Source organism: Bufo gargarizans, chromosome 10, assembly GCF_014858855.1.
Source record: "Bufo gargarizans isolate SCDJY-AF-19 chromosome 10, ASM1485885v1, whole genome shotgun sequence".
Lineage (NCBI taxonomy): Eukaryota > Metazoa > Chordata > Amphibia > Anura > Bufonidae > Bufo > Bufo gargarizans.
Window position 1 is genome coordinate 62,570,313 of NC_058089.1, and position 18,008 is coordinate 62,588,320.

The 18,008-nt window shown below is 44.2% G+C and overlaps 1 protein-coding gene across 3 annotated transcripts in view; it reads left to right on the forward strand.

Annotated features, from left to right (window-relative positions):
• The window catches only part of SLC29A2 (solute carrier family 29 member 2), a 238,240-nt gene that overhangs the window by 129,211 nt on the left and 91,021 nt on the right, over positions 1-18,008 (forward strand). For all 3 annotated transcript variants that reach the window (XR_006386902.1, XM_044269677.1, XM_044269678.1), the window contains exons 7-9: positions 8,776-8,873; positions 16,783-16,870; positions 16,971-17,089. Coding sequence is in view for 2 of the 3 variants with exons in the window: in XM_044269677.1 (XP_044125612.1) it covers positions 8,776-8,873; positions 16,783-16,870; positions 16,971-17,089 (305 nt within the window). In the remaining variant the exon portion in view is untranslated. The remainder of the gene's footprint in view (positions 1-8,775; positions 8,874-16,782; positions 16,871-16,970; positions 17,090-18,008) is intronic.

Genomic DNA, 18,008 nt, shown 5'->3' on the forward strand with positions numbered 1-18,008 from the left:
ACCCTTATTCGGCAAGGGGTACCATCTTTATGTGGACAATTTCTACACAAGTGTGGCCCTCTTTAGTCATTTGTTTCTAGAACAGATTGGCGCCTGTGGCACCGCGCGAACTAGTCTTTGGGCGATTTGCGCTTTGCACATTGACCCATGGGGAAGGAGAGGTTTGTTCTATAAAGGTAAAAAAAAAAAACACCAGTAAGCAAAAAGGTTAATGTTTAGTTCAAAAAGTTAAAGTTTATCTGTTCTGTTCCAAAGTTAATAAAATTATTGCGTTGCGGCCTGTTTTTTTTTTTTTACCTTCCAGGTGGACCAACCGATCGACTAGCTGCAGCACTGATGTGCATTCTGACAGAAGCATTGCGCTGCTGTCAGATTACACGCAAGTCGGTGTATGCGGCGCTGCAAGACGAGATTTCTACTCTGCAGTAAAAGATACGTTTGCCAAGGCATACGAGCTGAGGAGGAGGCGGCGTTCCTATGCTTTGGCAAACACTTTGTATATTAAAAAAATCAAAAAAAAATCCCGGCAATGATTTATTCATCCACATCGATTGATGTGACTGGAGAAATCTGGTTTGCCAGGGCATACGAGCTAAGTGGGTATGGATGTTGGGCGGAGCTCCTATGTCCTGGCAGACCCCTTTCCCCTCCTTTTTTTTTTTTGGGCAGAGATTTTTTCATCCACATTGATCGATGCGAATGAAGAAATCTGTCCGAGAGGCAGAAAAAAATATCTCATTACCTGTATGCTCAATATAAGGAGAATAGCAGAAACTCCTAATGCTGGCCATACATGTAATGATTGAGGAGACCCTCAAATGCCAGGGCAGTACAAACACCCCACAACTGACCCCAGTTTGGAAAGAAGACACCCCAAGGTATTCACTGAGGGGCATATTGAGTCCATGAAAGATTTACATTTTTGTCACAAGTTCCGCTTGTGACAAAAAATAAAAAATTCTAGGAACTCGCCATGCCCCTCATGGAATACCTTGGGGTGTCTTCTTTCCAAAATGGGGTCACTTGTGGCGTAGTTATACTGCCCTGGCAATTTAGGGGCCCAAATGTGTGAGAAGTACTTTGCAATCAAAATGTGTAAAAAATGGCCTGCGAAATCCGAAAGGTGCACTTTGGAATATGTGCCCCTTTGCCCACCTTGGCTGCAAAAAAGTGTCACACATGTGGTATCGCCGTACTCAGGAGAAGTTGGGGAATGTGTTTTGGGGTGTCATCTTACATATACCCATGCTGGGTGAGATAAATATCTTGGTCAAATGCCAACTTTGTATAAAAAATTGGAAAAGTTGTCTTTTGCCAAGATATTTCTCTCACCCACATTCCAAAGTGCACCTTTCGGATTTCACCGGTCATTTTTTACAGATTTTGATTGCAAACTACTTCTCACACATATGGGCCCCTAAATTGCCAGGGCAGCATAACTACGCCACAAGTGACCCCATTTTGGAAAGAAGACACTTCAAGGCATTTCATGATGAGCATAGTGAGTTCATTGAAGTTTTTATTTTTTGTCGCAAGTTAGTGGAATATGAGACTTTGTAAGAAAAAAAAGAAAAAATAAAAAATCATCATTTTCCGCTAATTTGTGACAAAAAATAAAAAGTTCTATGAACTCACTATGCCCATCAGCGAATACCTTAGGGTGTTCATATGAGTGCGGGACAATAGTCCTGCGGGCAACCCGACTTGCCCAGCATCATTGTAATCTATGATGCTGTGCGCTCCCGTGTGCACGATCAATGCCACTATGGGACATACGTATGACCCACTCACAGACCGTATGTCTCGGAGGGCATACAGTCGTGTGCAAGGGCCCTTATGGTTGTCTTCAATGGGCTGTCATATAACTAATGCCACCATGTTACACCAGAGATGTTGTGATGCGCCACCTAAGTAAAAGACCAGGATGTCCTTTAGGACCATCTTGCTGTCACACAAGTGACCCCTCAGAAAACCTGCTGTCACATAACCCCACCCCTATCAATGAAGATCCTGCTGCAGAGACTGCTGCCATCAGTTGTATTTACTACCTTCTCAACTCCTGCTGCAGGCGGGCACCGAAAGAAAATGGCGCCCAGCAATGAACTCCTCACCAATCCCGTCCCCCTCTCCGGCTCTGCTATCCACTATGTAGCGTGGAGGTGCGGTGCTCTGCGTCAACCTAATTGCTGAGTGGCTGGGACAGGATTGGTGAGTGTAGATACAGGTCCTTCTAAAAAAATTAGCATATTGTGATAAAGTTCATTATTTTCTGTAATGTACTGATAAACATTAGACTTTCATATATTTTAGATTCATTACACACCAACTGAAGTAGTTCAAGCCTTTTATTGTTTTAATATTGATGATTTTGGCATACAGCTCATGAAAACCCAAAATTCCTATCTAAAAAAATTAGCATATCATGAAAAGGTTCTCTAAACAAGCTATTAACCTAATCATCTGAATCAACTAATTAACTCTAAACACCCGCAAAAGATTCCTGAGGCTTTTAAAAACTTCCAGCCTGGTTCATTACTCAAAACCGCAATCATGGGTAAGACTGCCGACCTGACTGCTGTCCAGAAGGCCATCATTGACACCCTCAAGCAAGAGGGTAAGACGCAGAAAGAAATTTCTGAACGAATAGGCCAGTGATGGCGAACCTATGGCACGGGTGCCAGAGGCGGCACTCAGACCCCTCTCTGTGGGCACCCGTGCCTTGGAAAAAGTCTATGGCGTACCAATATGCTTTAGACTTTTCCTGCCATTCATCAGCACAGGACGCACTATGAACAGCACAGGCAGCGCATTGAATTTAGGCTATTAAGCTATTATAGCTAAATGATAAAGTACATGAAAGATATACTATATTGCTATTCAGGTTAAATTGCCGTGTTGGCACTTTGCAATAAATAAGTGGGTATTTGGTTGCAGTTTGGGCACTCGGTCTCTAAAAGGTTCACCATCACTGGAATAGGCTGTTCCCAGAGTGCTGTATCAAGGCACCTCAGTGGGAAGTCTGTGGGAAGGAAAAAGTGTGGCAGAAAACGCTGCACATTGAGAAGAGGTGACCGGACCCTGAGGAAGATTGTGGAGAAGGACCGATTCCAGACCTTGGGGGACCTGCGGAAGCAGTGGACTGAGTCTGGAGTAGAAACATCCAGAGCCACCGTGTACAGGCGTGTGCAGGAAATGGGCTACAGGTGCCGCATTCCCCAGGTCAATCCACTTTTGAACCAGAAACAGCGGCAGAAGCTCCTGACCTGGGCTACAGAGAAGCAGCACTGGACTGTTGCTCAGTGGTCCAAAGTACTTTTTTCGGATGAAAGCAAATTTTGCATGTCATTCGGAAATCAAGGTGCCAGAGTCTGGAGGAAGACTGGGGAGAGGGAAATGCCAAAATGCCTGAAGTCCAGTGTCAAGTACCCACAGTCAGTGATGGTCTGGGGTGCCATGTCAGCTGCTGGTGTTGGTCCACTGTGTTTTATCAAGGGCAGATTCAATGCAGCTAGCTATCAGGAGATTTTGGAGCACTTCATGCTTCCATCTGCTGAAAACTTTATGGAGATGAAGATTTCATTTTTCAGCACGACCTGGCACCTGCTCACAGTGCCAAAACCACTGGTAAATGGTTTACTGACCATGGTATTACTGTGCTCAATTGGCCTGCCAACTCTCCTGACCTGAACCTCATAGAGAATCTGTGGGATATTGGGAAGAGAAAGTTGAGAGACGCAAGACCCAACACTCTGGATGAGCTTAGGGGCGCTATCGAAGCATCCTGGGCCTCCATAACACCTCAGCAGTGCCACAGGCTGATTGCCTCCATGCCACGCCGCATTCATTTCTGCAAAAGGATTCCCGACCAAGTATTGAGTGCATAACTGAACATAATTATTTGAAGGTTGACTTTTTTTGTATTAAAAACACTTTTCTTTTATTGGTCGGATGAAATATGCTAATTTTTTGAGATAGGAAATTTGGGTTTTCATGAGCTGTATGCCAAAATCATCAATATTAAAACAGTAAAAGGCTTGAACTACTTCAGTTGGTGTGTAATGAATCTAAAATATATGAAAGTCTAATGTTTATCAGTACATAACAGAAAATAATGAACTTTATCACAATATGCTATTTTTTTTAGAAGGACCTGTATACATGGGAAGTGACTACATTACCACAGCATGCTGTTCATAGGAGTATCACTTCTGCGGCACTACTCATACATATTGCAGGCCTTATGTCTCATCAACCACCCATATGAACAGCGGGCAACAAAAAACAAGACCTATGTTTGACACTTGTGCTGTAGAGTGTCGATAAGTTGCTGGGAGTTAATAGTGTGAAAGGTAGAAATGTCATGAGAAGAGAGAGGTTTTTATAGTAAAGGAAAAAAGATTGCGGTCAGAAAGCGGAAAGTGTGAGTTAACAAAGTCAGAGAATTAACAGAAGCAGAAGAAGACTAAAGTGTATTGCTATGTGCTTGGCAGAGTAAATACAATGAACAAACCTTGGTTAAGTGAATTTGTACATGATAATCTTTGCATGAAACTGCTGGTCTGTTATGTGATTTAAATCACTAAATGCGATTATCCAATCATCTAAATCAGCCATTACACTTTATAGAATTATATGTGTATGGTGTGACTAAACAGATAATGTACACAGAGCACAATACATGCTGTATTATTTAACTAAGGGTACTTTCACACTTGGGTTTTTCTTTTCCTGCATAGAGTTCCGTCACAGGGGCTCTATACCGGAAAAGTACTGATCAGTTTTATCCCCATGCATTCTGAATGGAGAGTAATCCATTCAGTTTGCATCAGGATGTCTTCAGTTCAGTCGTTTTGACTGATCAGGCAAAAGAGAAAACCGCAGCATGCTACGGTTTTCTCTCCGGTGAAAAAAACGGAAGACTTGCCCGAACGCCGCATTTTTTCCCATAGGAATGTATTAGCGCCGGATCCGGCATTCAGAATACCGGAATGCCGGATCCGTCATTCCGGCATGCGCATGCGCAGATCGGTAAAAATGAGAAAAATGTACAAGACGGATCCGTCGGTCCGCATGACAAGCGGAGAGACGGATCCGTCCTTGCAATGCATTTGTGAGACGGATCCGTATCCTTCGCACACATCTGCACCCCGCAATTTCATTTGCGAGGTGCCAATGGGAGACAGGGGGAGTCCGCTTCCTCTGTCAGCACTTTACATACGTCGCGCACCATTGCCCGCGGCTGGTAAAGTGATAAACAGCCCGTGCAGCGCTTAGACTGGGTTGCCGTAAATAAGTGGCAGCCCAGCCTAAAGCCTCCTGCACACGACCGTAGGCGTCCCGTGCCGTTTTGCGGATCCACAATACACGGGCACCGTTCCATGTGCATTCCGCATCACGGATGCAGACTCATTCACTTCAATAGGTCTGAAAATACGGAGATGCAGAATGGTGTGGAACGGAACCCTACGGAAGCACTACGGAGTGATTCCGTGGGGTTTCATCCCGTACTTTCGTTCCTCAAAAAGATAGAACATGTCCTATTTTTTCGCAGAACGGGCGGATCTGATGCGGCTGGACGGTGTTCGTGCATTGTGGCCCGCGTTTTGCGGGCCGCAGCACAGCCACGGGGCGCATGCGTTCGTGTGCAGAAGGCCTAAGGCCCCTTAGTGACCGCCATAAAAAGGGGTATCTGTAGTCACTAAGGGGTTAAATGAAAAATCCCTTAAAGGTGTTGTCCAACCAAGTAAGAGATTCACTTATTTGCCTTGTTAAAAAAATTATCTTTTTGAGAGTACTGCCATTCCAGAGCTCTAGCTCTGATTCCCGCTGGCTCAAAATTGTTGATCATCGATCACGTGTGCAAGAACGGTAATTGAAAGAGTCTCAACGAGCATATGCCATTCTTGCACATGACTGCTGGGGAATAGAATGTCATTAAAAAAAATATATATATTTTTAACCTCTTCAGAACACATGACGTACAGGTACGGCGTGTTGTCCTGGTACTTAGTGGCACATGACGTACCGTTAAGTTTCAAGTAAAAATAAACAAAAACGTAATTTTCCCCAAATAAAGTTAAAAAAATGGGGGGGGGGGGGGGAACAAAGTATACATATTAGGTATCGCCACGTCCGTATCGACCGGCTCTATATAAACCTATCACATGACCTAACCCCCTCAGATGAACACCATAAAAAATAAAAACTGTGCAAAAAATAAATTTTTTGTCACCTTACATCACAAAAAGTGTAATAGCAAGCAATCAAAAAGTCATATGCACCCCAAAATAGTGCCAATGAAACCATCATCTCATCCCACAAAAAAATGACTCTTCCTAAGATAAAACTAAAAACTATGGCTCTCAGAATATGGAGACACTAAAACATGATATTTTTTTTTGTTTCAAAAATGAAATCATTGTGTAAAACTTACATAAATAAAAAAATGTATACATATTAGGTATTGCAGCGTCGGTAATAACTTGCTCTATAAAAATATCACATGACCTAACCCCAAAAAGTGTAATAGCAAGCGATCAAAAAGTCACACGCACCCCAAAATAGTGCCAATAAAACCGTCATCTCATCCCGCAAAAATCATACCTTACCCAAGGTAAAAACTGGAAAAAGGCTAAAAACTGAAAATATTTTGGCTCTCAGACTATGGAAACACTTTTTTTTGTTTAAAAAAAATAAAATCATTGTGTAAAACTTACGTAAAAAATAAAAAGTATACATATTAGATATCGCCGCGTCCGTGACAACCTGCTCTATAAAAATACCACATGATCTAACCTATCAGATGAATGTTGTAAATAGCAAAAAATAAAACCGGTGCCAAAACAGCTATTTCTTGTTACCTTGCCTCACAAAAAGTGTAATATAGAGCAACCAAAACCCTAAACGACAGAATCCGGGCAATAAATATTGAGTTTTGTTTGGCTGTTAACCCTTGCTTTGTAACTGGAAAAAATTATAAAAATTAAAAATTTCATCTCCATTTGCTAATCACTATTGTGGAACACCTAAAGGGTTAACGACGTTTGTAAAATCATTTTTAAATACCTTGAAGGGTGTAGTTTCTTAAATGGGGTCACTTTTATGGAGTTTCTACTCTAGGGGTGCATCAGGGGGGCTTCAAATGGGACATGGTGTCAAAATAACCAGTCCAGCAAAATCTGCCATAAATATTGAGTTTTGTTTTGCTGTTAAACCTTGCTTTGTAAAAGTTAAAAAAATATTAAAATGGAAAATCTGCCAAAAAAGTGAAACTTTGAAATGGTATCTCTATTTTCCATTAAATTTTGTGGAATACCTAAAGGGTTAACAAAGTTTGTAAAATCAGTTTTGAATACCTTAAGGGTACTTTCACACTTGCGTTGCTTGATTCCGGCAGGCAGTTCCGTTGCCTGAACTGACTGCCTGATCAGGCAAACTGTATGCAAACGGATGTCATTTTTTCTGACTGATCAGGCATTTTTCAGACTGATCAGGATCCTGATCAGTCAGAAAAATGCCTGATCAGTCAGAAAAATGCATTGCAATACCGGATCCGTTTTTCCGGTGTCATCAGGCAAAACGGATCAGTTTTTTTATTTTTTATTTTTTCATTTTTAAAGGTCTGAGCATGCGCAGACCGGAAGGACGGATCCGGCATTCCGGTATTTTGAATGCCGGATCCGGCACTAATACATTCCTATGGAAAAAAATGCGGATCCGGCATTCAGGCAAGTCTTCAGTTTTTTTCGCCGGAGATAAAACCGTAGCATGCTACGGTTTTCTCTTTTGCCTGATCAGTCAAAACGACTGAACTGAAGACATCCTGATGCAAACTGAACAGATTACTCTCCATTCAGAATGCATGGGGATATGCCTGATCAGTTATTTTCCGGTATAGAGCCCCTGTGACGGAACTCTATGCCGGAAAAGAAAAACGCAAGTGTGAAAGTACCCTACGGGGTGTAGTTTCTAGAATTGGGTCATTATTGGGTGGTTTCTATTATGTAAGCCTCACAAAGTGACTTCAGACCTGAACTGGTCCCTAAAAATTGGGTTTTTGAAAATTTCTGAAACATTTCAAGATTTGCTTCTAAACTTCTAAGCCTTGTAATATCCCCCAAAAATACAATATTCCCAAATACATCTGAGAATGGCCTAAATAAGTCAAAGCGATTTAAAGTTATCAGCACTTAAAGTGACACTGGTCAGATTTGCAAAAAAAATGGCCTAGTCCTTAAGGTGAATTAATGCTGTGTCCTAAAGGGGTTAAAGGGAATCTGTCATCCGTAACCTCCCCATCAATCTGCATAGACACATAGTTGCGGTTCACTTATCTTTTGTTCATCCGAGACTCTGTTTCCAAATTATGATACTTTTTCTTGATCTGCAGATTAGGCCTTTGGTGCAGTGAGGGCATCACCATTGCTCTTGTTGCACCCAAGTGCCACTATTTTCTGTGGTGAGTCCCTCCCTTGCTGCTTTGTTTGACAGGGCTAGGCAGTGGCAAAGAAGCCAGGGAGTAACAATGGGGATGCCCTCATTGCACCAAGTGCTTAATTTGCATATAAAAAAAAAAGGTATCAACTCCGGAACAGAGCCTCTCATCAACAATAGAAAACACTGCTTTTATCAGGTGAAAAACAGCTATATGTCTATGCAAAGTTGGATAGGGAGGTTTCTGGTTACAGATTCCCTTTAAACACCCCCCTGACTATAAATCATTTTTATTTTATTTTGCAACCCCTTTAATATTCTTTACCACTTTTATCCTTTTAGGTGGGGCAAATCACCGGACGATAGCCCTCGGCTATTTTGTCACTCCTTGTTTTGGGACTTTTATCTCCATCATCTGTTACTTCCTGCTTTATCGTCTGGCAAGTATTATCTTTAGAACATTTAAACTGTTCGGCAGGTGATTCTATTTTGTAACCAAAACATATAAAAATTACAATAATTCTGTAATATTAATGCAGGCACTTTGTAATTGAAAGGTTATGGGCACTGTTGGGAACATTTTTATTTTTTAACATTGGGGGTCATTTATTATCCTGAAATATGTCTGTATTAGGGTACTTTCACACTTGCGTTAAACTTTTCCGGTATTGAGTTCCGTCCCAGGGGCTCAATACCAGAATTTTTTTTTATCAGTTTTATCCTAATGCATTCTGAATGGAGAGCAATCAGTTCAGTATGCATCAAGATGTCTTCAGTTCAGTCTTTTTGCCATTTCAGGGCGGAGAAAATACAGCAGCAGGCTGCGGTATTTTCTCCGTCCAGAATACTGGATCCTGCATTATTTTCTATTGAAATGCATTAATGCTGGTTCCAGCCCCAAGTGTTCCAGAAAAACATCACGGATGCAGACTCATTCACTTCAATAGGTCTGAAAATACGGAGATGCAGAATGGTGTGGAACGGAACCCTACGGAAGCACTACGGAGTGATTCCGTGGGGTTTCATCCCGTACTTTCGTTCCTCAAAAAGATAGAACATGTCCTATCTTTTCGCAGAACGGGCGGATCTGATGCGGCTGGACGGTGTTCGTGCATTGTGGCCCGCGTTTTGCGGGCCGCAGCACAACCACGGGGCGCATGCGTTCGTGTGCAGAAGGCCTAAGTCCCCTTAGTGACCGCCATAAAAAGGGGTATCTGTAGTCACTAAGGGGTTAAATGAAAAATCCCTTAAAGGTGTTGTCCAACCAAGTAAGAGATTTACTTATTTGCCTTGTTAAAAAAATTATCTTTTTGAGAGTACTGCCATTCCAGAGCTCTAGCTCTGATTCCCGCTGGCTCAAAATTGTTGATCATCGATCACGTGTGCAAGAACGGTAATTGAAAGAGTCTCAACGAGCATATGCCATTCTTGCACATGACTGCTGGGGAATAGAATGTCATTAAAAAAAATATATATATTTTTTAACCTCTTCAGAACACATGACGTACAGGTACGGCGTGTTGTCCTGGTACTTAGTGGCACATGACGTACCGTTAAGTTTCAAGTAAAAATAAACAAAAACGTAATTTTCCCCAAATAAAGTTAAAAAAAATGGGGGGGGGGGGGGGGGAACAAAGTATACATATTAGGTATCGCCACGTCCGTATCGACCGGCTCTATAAACCTATCACATGACCTAACCCCTCAGATGAACACCATAAAAAATAAAAACTGTCCAAAAAATAAATTTTTTGTCACCTTACATCACAAAAAGTGTAATAGCAAGCAATCAAAAAGTCATATGCACCCCAAAATAGTGCCAATCAAACCATCATCTCATCCCACAAAAAAAATTACTCTTCCTAAGATAAAACTAAAAACTATGGCTCTCAGAATATGGAGACACTAAAACATGATATTTTTTTTGTTTCAAAAATGAAATCATTGTGTAAAACTTACATAAATAAAAAAATGTATACATATTAGGTATTGCAGCGTCGGTAATAACTTGCTCTATAAAAATATCACATGACCTAACCCCAAAAAGTGTAATAGCAAGCAATCAAAAAGTCACACGCACCCCAAAATAGTGCCAATAAAACCGTCATCTCATCCCGCAAAAATCATACCTTACCCAAGGTAAAAACTGGAAAAAGGCTAAAAACTGAAAATATTTTCGCTCTCAGACTATGGAAACACTTTTTTTGTTTAAAAAAAATAAAATCATTGTGTAAAACTTACGTAAAAAATAAAAAGTATACATATTAGATATCGCCGCGTCCGTGACAACCTGCTCTATAAAAATACCACATGATCTAACCTATCAGATGAATGTTGTAAATAGCAAAAAATAAAACCGGTGCCAAAACAGCTATTTCTTGTTACCTTGCCTCACAAAAAGTGTAATATAGAGCAACCAAAACCCTAAACGACAGAATCCGGGCAATAAATATTGAGTTTTGTTTGGCTGTTAACCCTTGCTTTGTAACTGGAAAAAATTATAAAAATTAAAAATTTCATCTCCATTTGCTAATCACTATTGTGGAACACCTAAAGGGTTAACGACGTTTGTAAAATCAGTTTTAAATACCTTGAGGGGTGTAGTTTCTTAAATGGGGTCACTTTTATGGAGTTTCTACTCTAGGGGTGCATCAGGGGGGCTAAAAATGGGACATGGTGTCAAAATAACCAGTCCAGCAAAAAAAGTACCCTAATACAGACATATTTCAGGATAATAAATGACCCCCAATGTTAAAAATTTGTGCAGACCTTTAAAAATTTGAAAAATAATTAAATAAAAAATCTGTTTTTCCGGATGACAACCGGAGAGACGGATCCGGTATTGCAATGCATTTGTGAGACGGATCCGGATCAGTCTACAAATGGTTTCCGTTTGCATTCAAATTGCCGGATTCGCCAGGCAGTTCTGGCAACGGAACTGCCTGCCGGAATCCAACAACACAAGTATGAAAGTACCCTTAGGTGTATTTCAGGCGCAGACTTTTCCCCGCTCACACCAGGTCTAAAAAAAATAAGTGGCATGGAAGGGGATGATCCGGCCTTTATTAGGCGTAGAAAAAGGTCTAAATGCAAGCCATTTGATGACGTGGTGACTGCGGTGACGTCAGCGCTGGTCCTGCTGAATGAAGATAGAAGTATCTTTTATATTCATTCAGCAGGACCTGTGCTGACGTCACCTCGCTCATCACAGATGCGGACCCATTCACTTCAATGGGTCCGCAAATACGGAGATGCGGAATGGTGCAGAACGGAAGCATGGAACACTACGGAAGCACTACAGGGGGGGGTTCCGTGGGGTTTTGTCCCGTACTTCCGTTCCGCAAAAAAATAGAACATGTCCTATCTTTTTGCGGAACGGTCGTATTGCGGACCCATTAAAGTTAATGGTTCTGCGATCCTCTGCGGCTGCCCCAACGGTCAGTGTTCGTGCATTGCGGCCCGCAACACAGCCATGGGGCGTGTGCAGGAGTCCTTATAAAAAACGGATTAGATTAGATATTTACGTTAAAGACATTGTCATTGCCTCTGTACTGTGTCCGCAAGCTTGTCTACCAGAGCAAATCCCCACATTTGTCTGATGCGGGCAAGCGCAGTGAGGCAGGCCTGAAGGCCGAAAAGTTTTTGTTTTATCCGGGCACAAGTGCATGTCCTACATTTAGCCGGCAAGGTTACGACCCGTATCCCCTGACAAAATGGAGGCGGTCGTGAAGGCCCTCGTAGAGGCTAACTTGCTGCAGCGGGAGGCTAACAAGCAGCAACAAGAAACGAACCAGCTGCTATTGCAACATGTGATGGCGTTGCAGGCGTCAGGAGCGTCCCAGAATGTCCACGATGCCCGGAAAGCTGTCCACGGGGCGATTCCGAAGATGACCCCCTCGGATGACGTCGAGACCTATCTGGCGGTCTTCGAAAAAGTGGCCGTGAGGGAAAAGTTACCCCGAGACCAGTGGGCTGAGGTCGTTGCTCCGTTCCTGGCGTTTGGTCCCCAGCAAGTATTGTTTGATCTCCCCGATGATCAGGCGGCCGACTACCCGACAGTTAAAGGTGAGATCCCGGCGAGACTCGGGGTGAATGTGGGGGGTGAATGTGTTGGTCCGGGCCCAGAGGGTGCATCAGTGAGGATTTAACCCGGCTGAACCCGCCAGACCACAATATTATGATCTGCTGCACCGTTTGCAAAAATGTCTGCAGCCTGACATGTTGACTCCCACTGCTATGTTGGATCGGCTGTTGGCGGATGTGTTTTGGAGGGCTTTGCCGTACCCTCTCCAGCACTGGATCGGCCAGGTGTCTCCAAATAATGCCCTGGAGATGTTCGACCTGGTGGAGCGCTATGAGACCACCAGAAATCTACAGGGGGGTTCTTTTGGGAGGGGGCCAGTCAAACCCCGGAAAACTCCACCCCAGACACGGCGGCCGGTGCCAGCTAGACCCGCCCGGGATGTAACCCCTGCCGACCCAAACCCGGTGGTCTGCTAGCGTTGTCAGGAGCCTGGACATATAAGGGCCAACTGTCCCCATCGGGGGGAACCCATGGACACCAACTATGGCTTCCGCTACTATTATATGCCAGAATGTTGTGTGCCACAGGAACTTTAGAGACTATAGACAATAGCCACCTGTGCCAGGTGGACATTGAGGTGGACATTGAGGGGGCACTCTGGTGGTGGCTCTGCTGGATTCAGGGAGCCTGGTGTCCCTGGTAAGAGCTGCCCTGGTGCGGTCGGCTGAGTATACTGGCCGAAGAGTCGGCGTTGTCTGCATACATGGGGACTTAAAGGAGTATCCCACCGCCCTGGTCTCTCTGTCAATGGTGGCCGGCAGGTGGATGCATGAGGTGGCCGTCGCCACAAAGCTACCATATGAATTGATAATTGGGAGAGACTTCCCCGGGTTCCCGGCACTCTGGCTGGATACGAAAGTTACCCGGGAGATAGATGTACCCCTAGCAGAGTGGCCTGACTCAGGGGGGAGGCCAGAACCTTGGGAACCTGAGTCAGAAGGACCAGCAGTAGGGGTGACCGCCACTTCGGTGGAAGAGGGGGAGACAACCCTGTTAAGTGTGATGGTGGGAGATGTAGAGGATTTGCCGCCAGGTCCTGAGCTGGCAGACCTCAATGTCTCTGGGGATAGTTTCGTTACAGCACAACACCAGGATCCGACTCTATCTCGAGCCTGGGAAAATGTGGTAGTAGTTTAGGGTGAGCCGCAACAACAGGGGGCCGAATCTATGTTCCCCCGTTTTGTGGTTCAACAGGAGATGCTGTACCGGGTAAATAAACTACGGGGTGAACATATTGAACAGCTGGTGGTGCCCCAGGCATATCACAAGCTCGTGTTGGAATTAGCCCACCAACATGTTCTTGGGGGACACCTGGGCCAGCAGAAAACGCAGGACCGGATTTTACAGCTGTTTTACTGGCCCAGTGTGTTCAGAGAGGTAGAAGAGTTTTGCAAGTCTTGCCCAACCTGCCAGATAACCAGCCCCCAGCCACATTTCCGTAGTCCTCTGGTCCCTCTCACGATTATTGAGGTTCCCTTTGAGCGTATCGCTATGGATCTCATAGGCCCAGTACCGAAGTCAGCTAGAGAGCACCAGCACATCCTGGTCATCCTCAACTATGCCACGCGGTGCCACTGCGTCATGCGTCAGCCAAACTCATAGCGAAGGAGTTAATGGAAATGTTTTCTAGAGTGGGTCTGCCTAAGGAGGTTCTAACTTACCAAGGGACCCATTTATGTCCAAGGTCATGAGGGAACTCTGTAAGTTGCTCCAAATAAAACAGTTACGGACATCCGTGTATCATCCGCAAACGGATGGCCTGGTAGAGTGGTTTAACCAGACGCTAAAAAATATGTTGAAAAGAGCGGTGTCTAAGGATGGGAAGGACTGGGACCTTCTTCTGCCCTATCTCATGTTCGCAGTGCGAGAAGTGCCCCAGGCCTCTACCGGGTTCTCGCCCTTCGAACTGCTATACGGCAGACACCCTTGTGGTTTATTGGACGTCGCCAAAGAGGCGTGGGAACAACAAACCACACCGCACAAAAGTGTAGTTGAGTATGTCACCCAGATGCAGGGACGGATGGAAACAGTGTTACTTCTAGTTAGGGAGCATATGGAGGCAGCACAGCGAGCCCAGAGTAGGGTCTATAATCGGCAGGCTCTGGTCCGAAACTTTAACCCGGGTGATCGGGTGTTGGTTCTGGTACCGACTGTAGATAGTAAGTTCCTAGCTAGGTGGCAGGGGCCCTACGAGGTACTAGAAAAAATTGGACCGGTAGATTACAAAGTACACCAGCCAGGGAGGCGAAAGCCGCAGCAGGTGTACCATGTGAATCTGCTCAAGCCGTGGAAGGAAAGGGAAACCTGTACGGAAGACAGCCCACGACCAGGGTTCCTAGGGGGAGCGGTTTCAGCCCCTCAGTCTGAAGCAGGGGAAGCGGCTGTCATAGTAAAAATTGCTGACAGCTTCTCCTCTAAACAGGCTCAGGAAGCCAGGGAGTTCATTAGTCGGAATACAGATGTGTTTTCAGACCTCCCTGAACGCACGTCCGTAATCCGGCATGACATTGTCACTGAGCCGTACCGGGTACCCGAGGCTCGGCGACAAGCCATCACGGAGGAAGTGCAGCTAATGCTCCAGCTGGGTGTCATCGAGGAGTCAAAAAGTGAGTGGGCCAGTCCGATAGTATTAATACCCAAGCCAAACAGGACATTAAGGTTCTGTAATGACTTCCGCAAACTTAATGAGGTGTCCAAGTTTGACATGTATCCCATGCCCCGAGTGGATGAGCTTATTGAAAAGTTGGGCCAAGCCCGGTATTTTTCGGTGTTGGACCTCACCAAAGGGTACTGGCAGGTACCCTTGACGGAGGCTGCCAAAGAAAAAATGGCTTTCGTCACCCCAGAGGGGCTGTATCAGTACAAGGTATTACCCTTTGGTCTACATGGCGCTCCCACCACGTATCAAAGGTTAATGGACATTGTACTCCGTCCACATCGTCGGTACGCCTCGGCGTACCTGGACGATATGGTTGTCCATAGCACCGACTGGGAAAGTCACTTACCTAAAGTACAGGCTGTAGTGGACTCCCTTAGGAAGGCTGGCCTAACCGCTAACCCGAAAAAGTGCTCAATAGGGTTAGAAGAGACCAAGTTCCTGGGGTATGTCATTGGGCGCGGAATGATCAAACCTCAGGTGAACAAAATTGAGGCAATTAGGAATTGGCCCCGACCTGTCACTACTCGGCAAGTAAAGTCGTTCCTGGGTATGGTGGGGTACTATATGAGGTTTGTCCCCAATTTTGCTACAGTCGCTGGACCATTGACAGGCCTTTTGAAAGGACGCAAGTCAGTGACAGTCCACTGGAATGAGCAGGCGGAAAAGGCTTTCTCCGCTTTGAAGTCGGCCCTGTGTGGGTCCCCGGTTTTGGTGACACCCAACTTCAAAAGGGAGTTTATAGTGCAGACCGATGCCTCCGAGGTAGGTCTCGGTGCTGTACTATGTCAAGATATTGACGGGGAAGAGCATCCCGTTGTCTTCCTCAGCCGGAAGCCTACCCCAACTGAGACTAGGTACAGTATAGTGGAGAGAGAGTGCCTGGCCATCAAGTGGGCACTCGAGTCTCTCTGCTACTACCTTTTGGGGAGAAGGTTCCGTGTCACCGAGGTTCCTGGCCTTGGTGAGGTAAGAACCAGAATTTTTTCCTGAAGTGTCAGTTCTGTAGTGCAGTCTGACACTTCAGCTGTAAAGCCAATCCGGGCCGGTTCTTATTGGGAGCAGCCAAAGAGCAGGGTGGGTGGCTGTTCCCCACGGTTCCAGGCTGGGTTTTGGCTGGAATATAAAAACCCAGCCAGCATGTTTAGGTGGTGTGGATTATCCTCCATCTGCTAGTGGAGTGCTGGGTGTTGGAGCTTGAGGGTTTGGGCCTTGTCTAAGCCTGCTACATTGTTTGTGGACAGAAGCACATGGACTACTGCTTCCTTCAAGGACTTATGTGCTGCAGTCTGGTGTGAACTAACACCAGACTCAAGGTGACTGTTTTTTCTTGAAATTGTTATTTTGTCACTTTATGTCTGTGTGAATAAAACAGTGCACTATTTAAGTTAAAGACGTTGTCATTGCCTCTGTACTGCGTCCGCAAGCCTGCAAATCCCCACAAGAGAAAAAGGGTGATTTTTTTTTTTCTTATAAACACCAACTGAAAAAAAAAAATTGTATCTCAAAATGAGTGGAATGCAGTAAAAAAAAACGTGTGGTTCATGCTGTCTCTAACCTGGTGTCTGTGTAGTAGTAATTATTATATTTTTTTTTTTTGTTAATTCAGGACTTTGCACAATACTATCTTTCCAAGTCCAACACAAACAGTTCAAAGACTTATGAGCTTGAGACAAAGGCTGAGCTGTTACATCCAGGTACAGTGGTATTTATGCACATACAGTATGAATATTAACATTTGTAGGGGCACATTGCAGGCATGGTTTACAGATGCTAAAGTATTATTTTTCTTGTAAGGAGAGGAAAATGGAGATGCTGCAGGACAAAAAAAAGCTGTTTTTCTATTAAAGGAAGCAGAGGCTGGAGGTATTGGTGAAAAGAAGCAAAGTGTATCGGTCTGCATTGTTTTGAAGAAGGTAAGATTATTCTGTTCCAAAATATACTGAGATAAGCTTCTTTTTTTATTTTTATATTTCTTTATTAAGGTTATAAAATTACATAGTGTTTCATAGCACAATAATTTCCTTATTTTCCCTTCTTTTCTTTCTCTCTTTTATTTTTCTCCCCCCCCCCCATACATCCGTATACAAATTTATTATTCCATATAAAATGTTTGATATGTTTATATCTTATTCTCCCTCCCAATCATCCTTGCTTGCTGCTCCCCTTCCCCTGGAAAAAAAAAAAAGTTTCTTTCCCTCTCCTCTTGCCTTCCTCCATCCCCCCTCGCCCCGACCATTTCTTATCTTAGCCATTTATGCCATATTTGGGCAAAACAATGTTTTTTTTTCTCGTGGGAAATTAGATGGAATTCTTCTATAGCAAGTGACACTCTAGTGGAGTTCTCCCAGTTCGCAACCGTAGGTGCTGCTCTATCTCCCCAAAGTCGAATGATATTTTTCCTAGCCTGGAATAGTAATTTGGCTGCTATGTCTCACTGTTGGAAATGACCTTTTTTATCCGTAGCCCCAAGAATACATATCTCAAAATTTCTGGGGACTTTAAAGGAATGATACTCCTCTATTCGCATGATCACCTTCTCCCAGTAGTCTTGGATAACAGTGCACGTCCAGAGTATATGAACATCATCCACTCCTTTCTCTCCACATTTTGGACAGCTAAATTCTTTAAATTTATAGTATAGTATAGTATAGCATATGCTGTAAAGATACGAGATGTGCAGCACCTGTAACTACGGATCCTGGAAGCCTGTGCTAGCATTTCTCCTGCGGTGTTGCTATCAGTGTGTGTGAAGAGTGGGAGAAGAGGGTTGCATTGACAATCCAACACAATGGGCAGCACATTGAACACATTTTATAAGTGGTCAGAAACTTG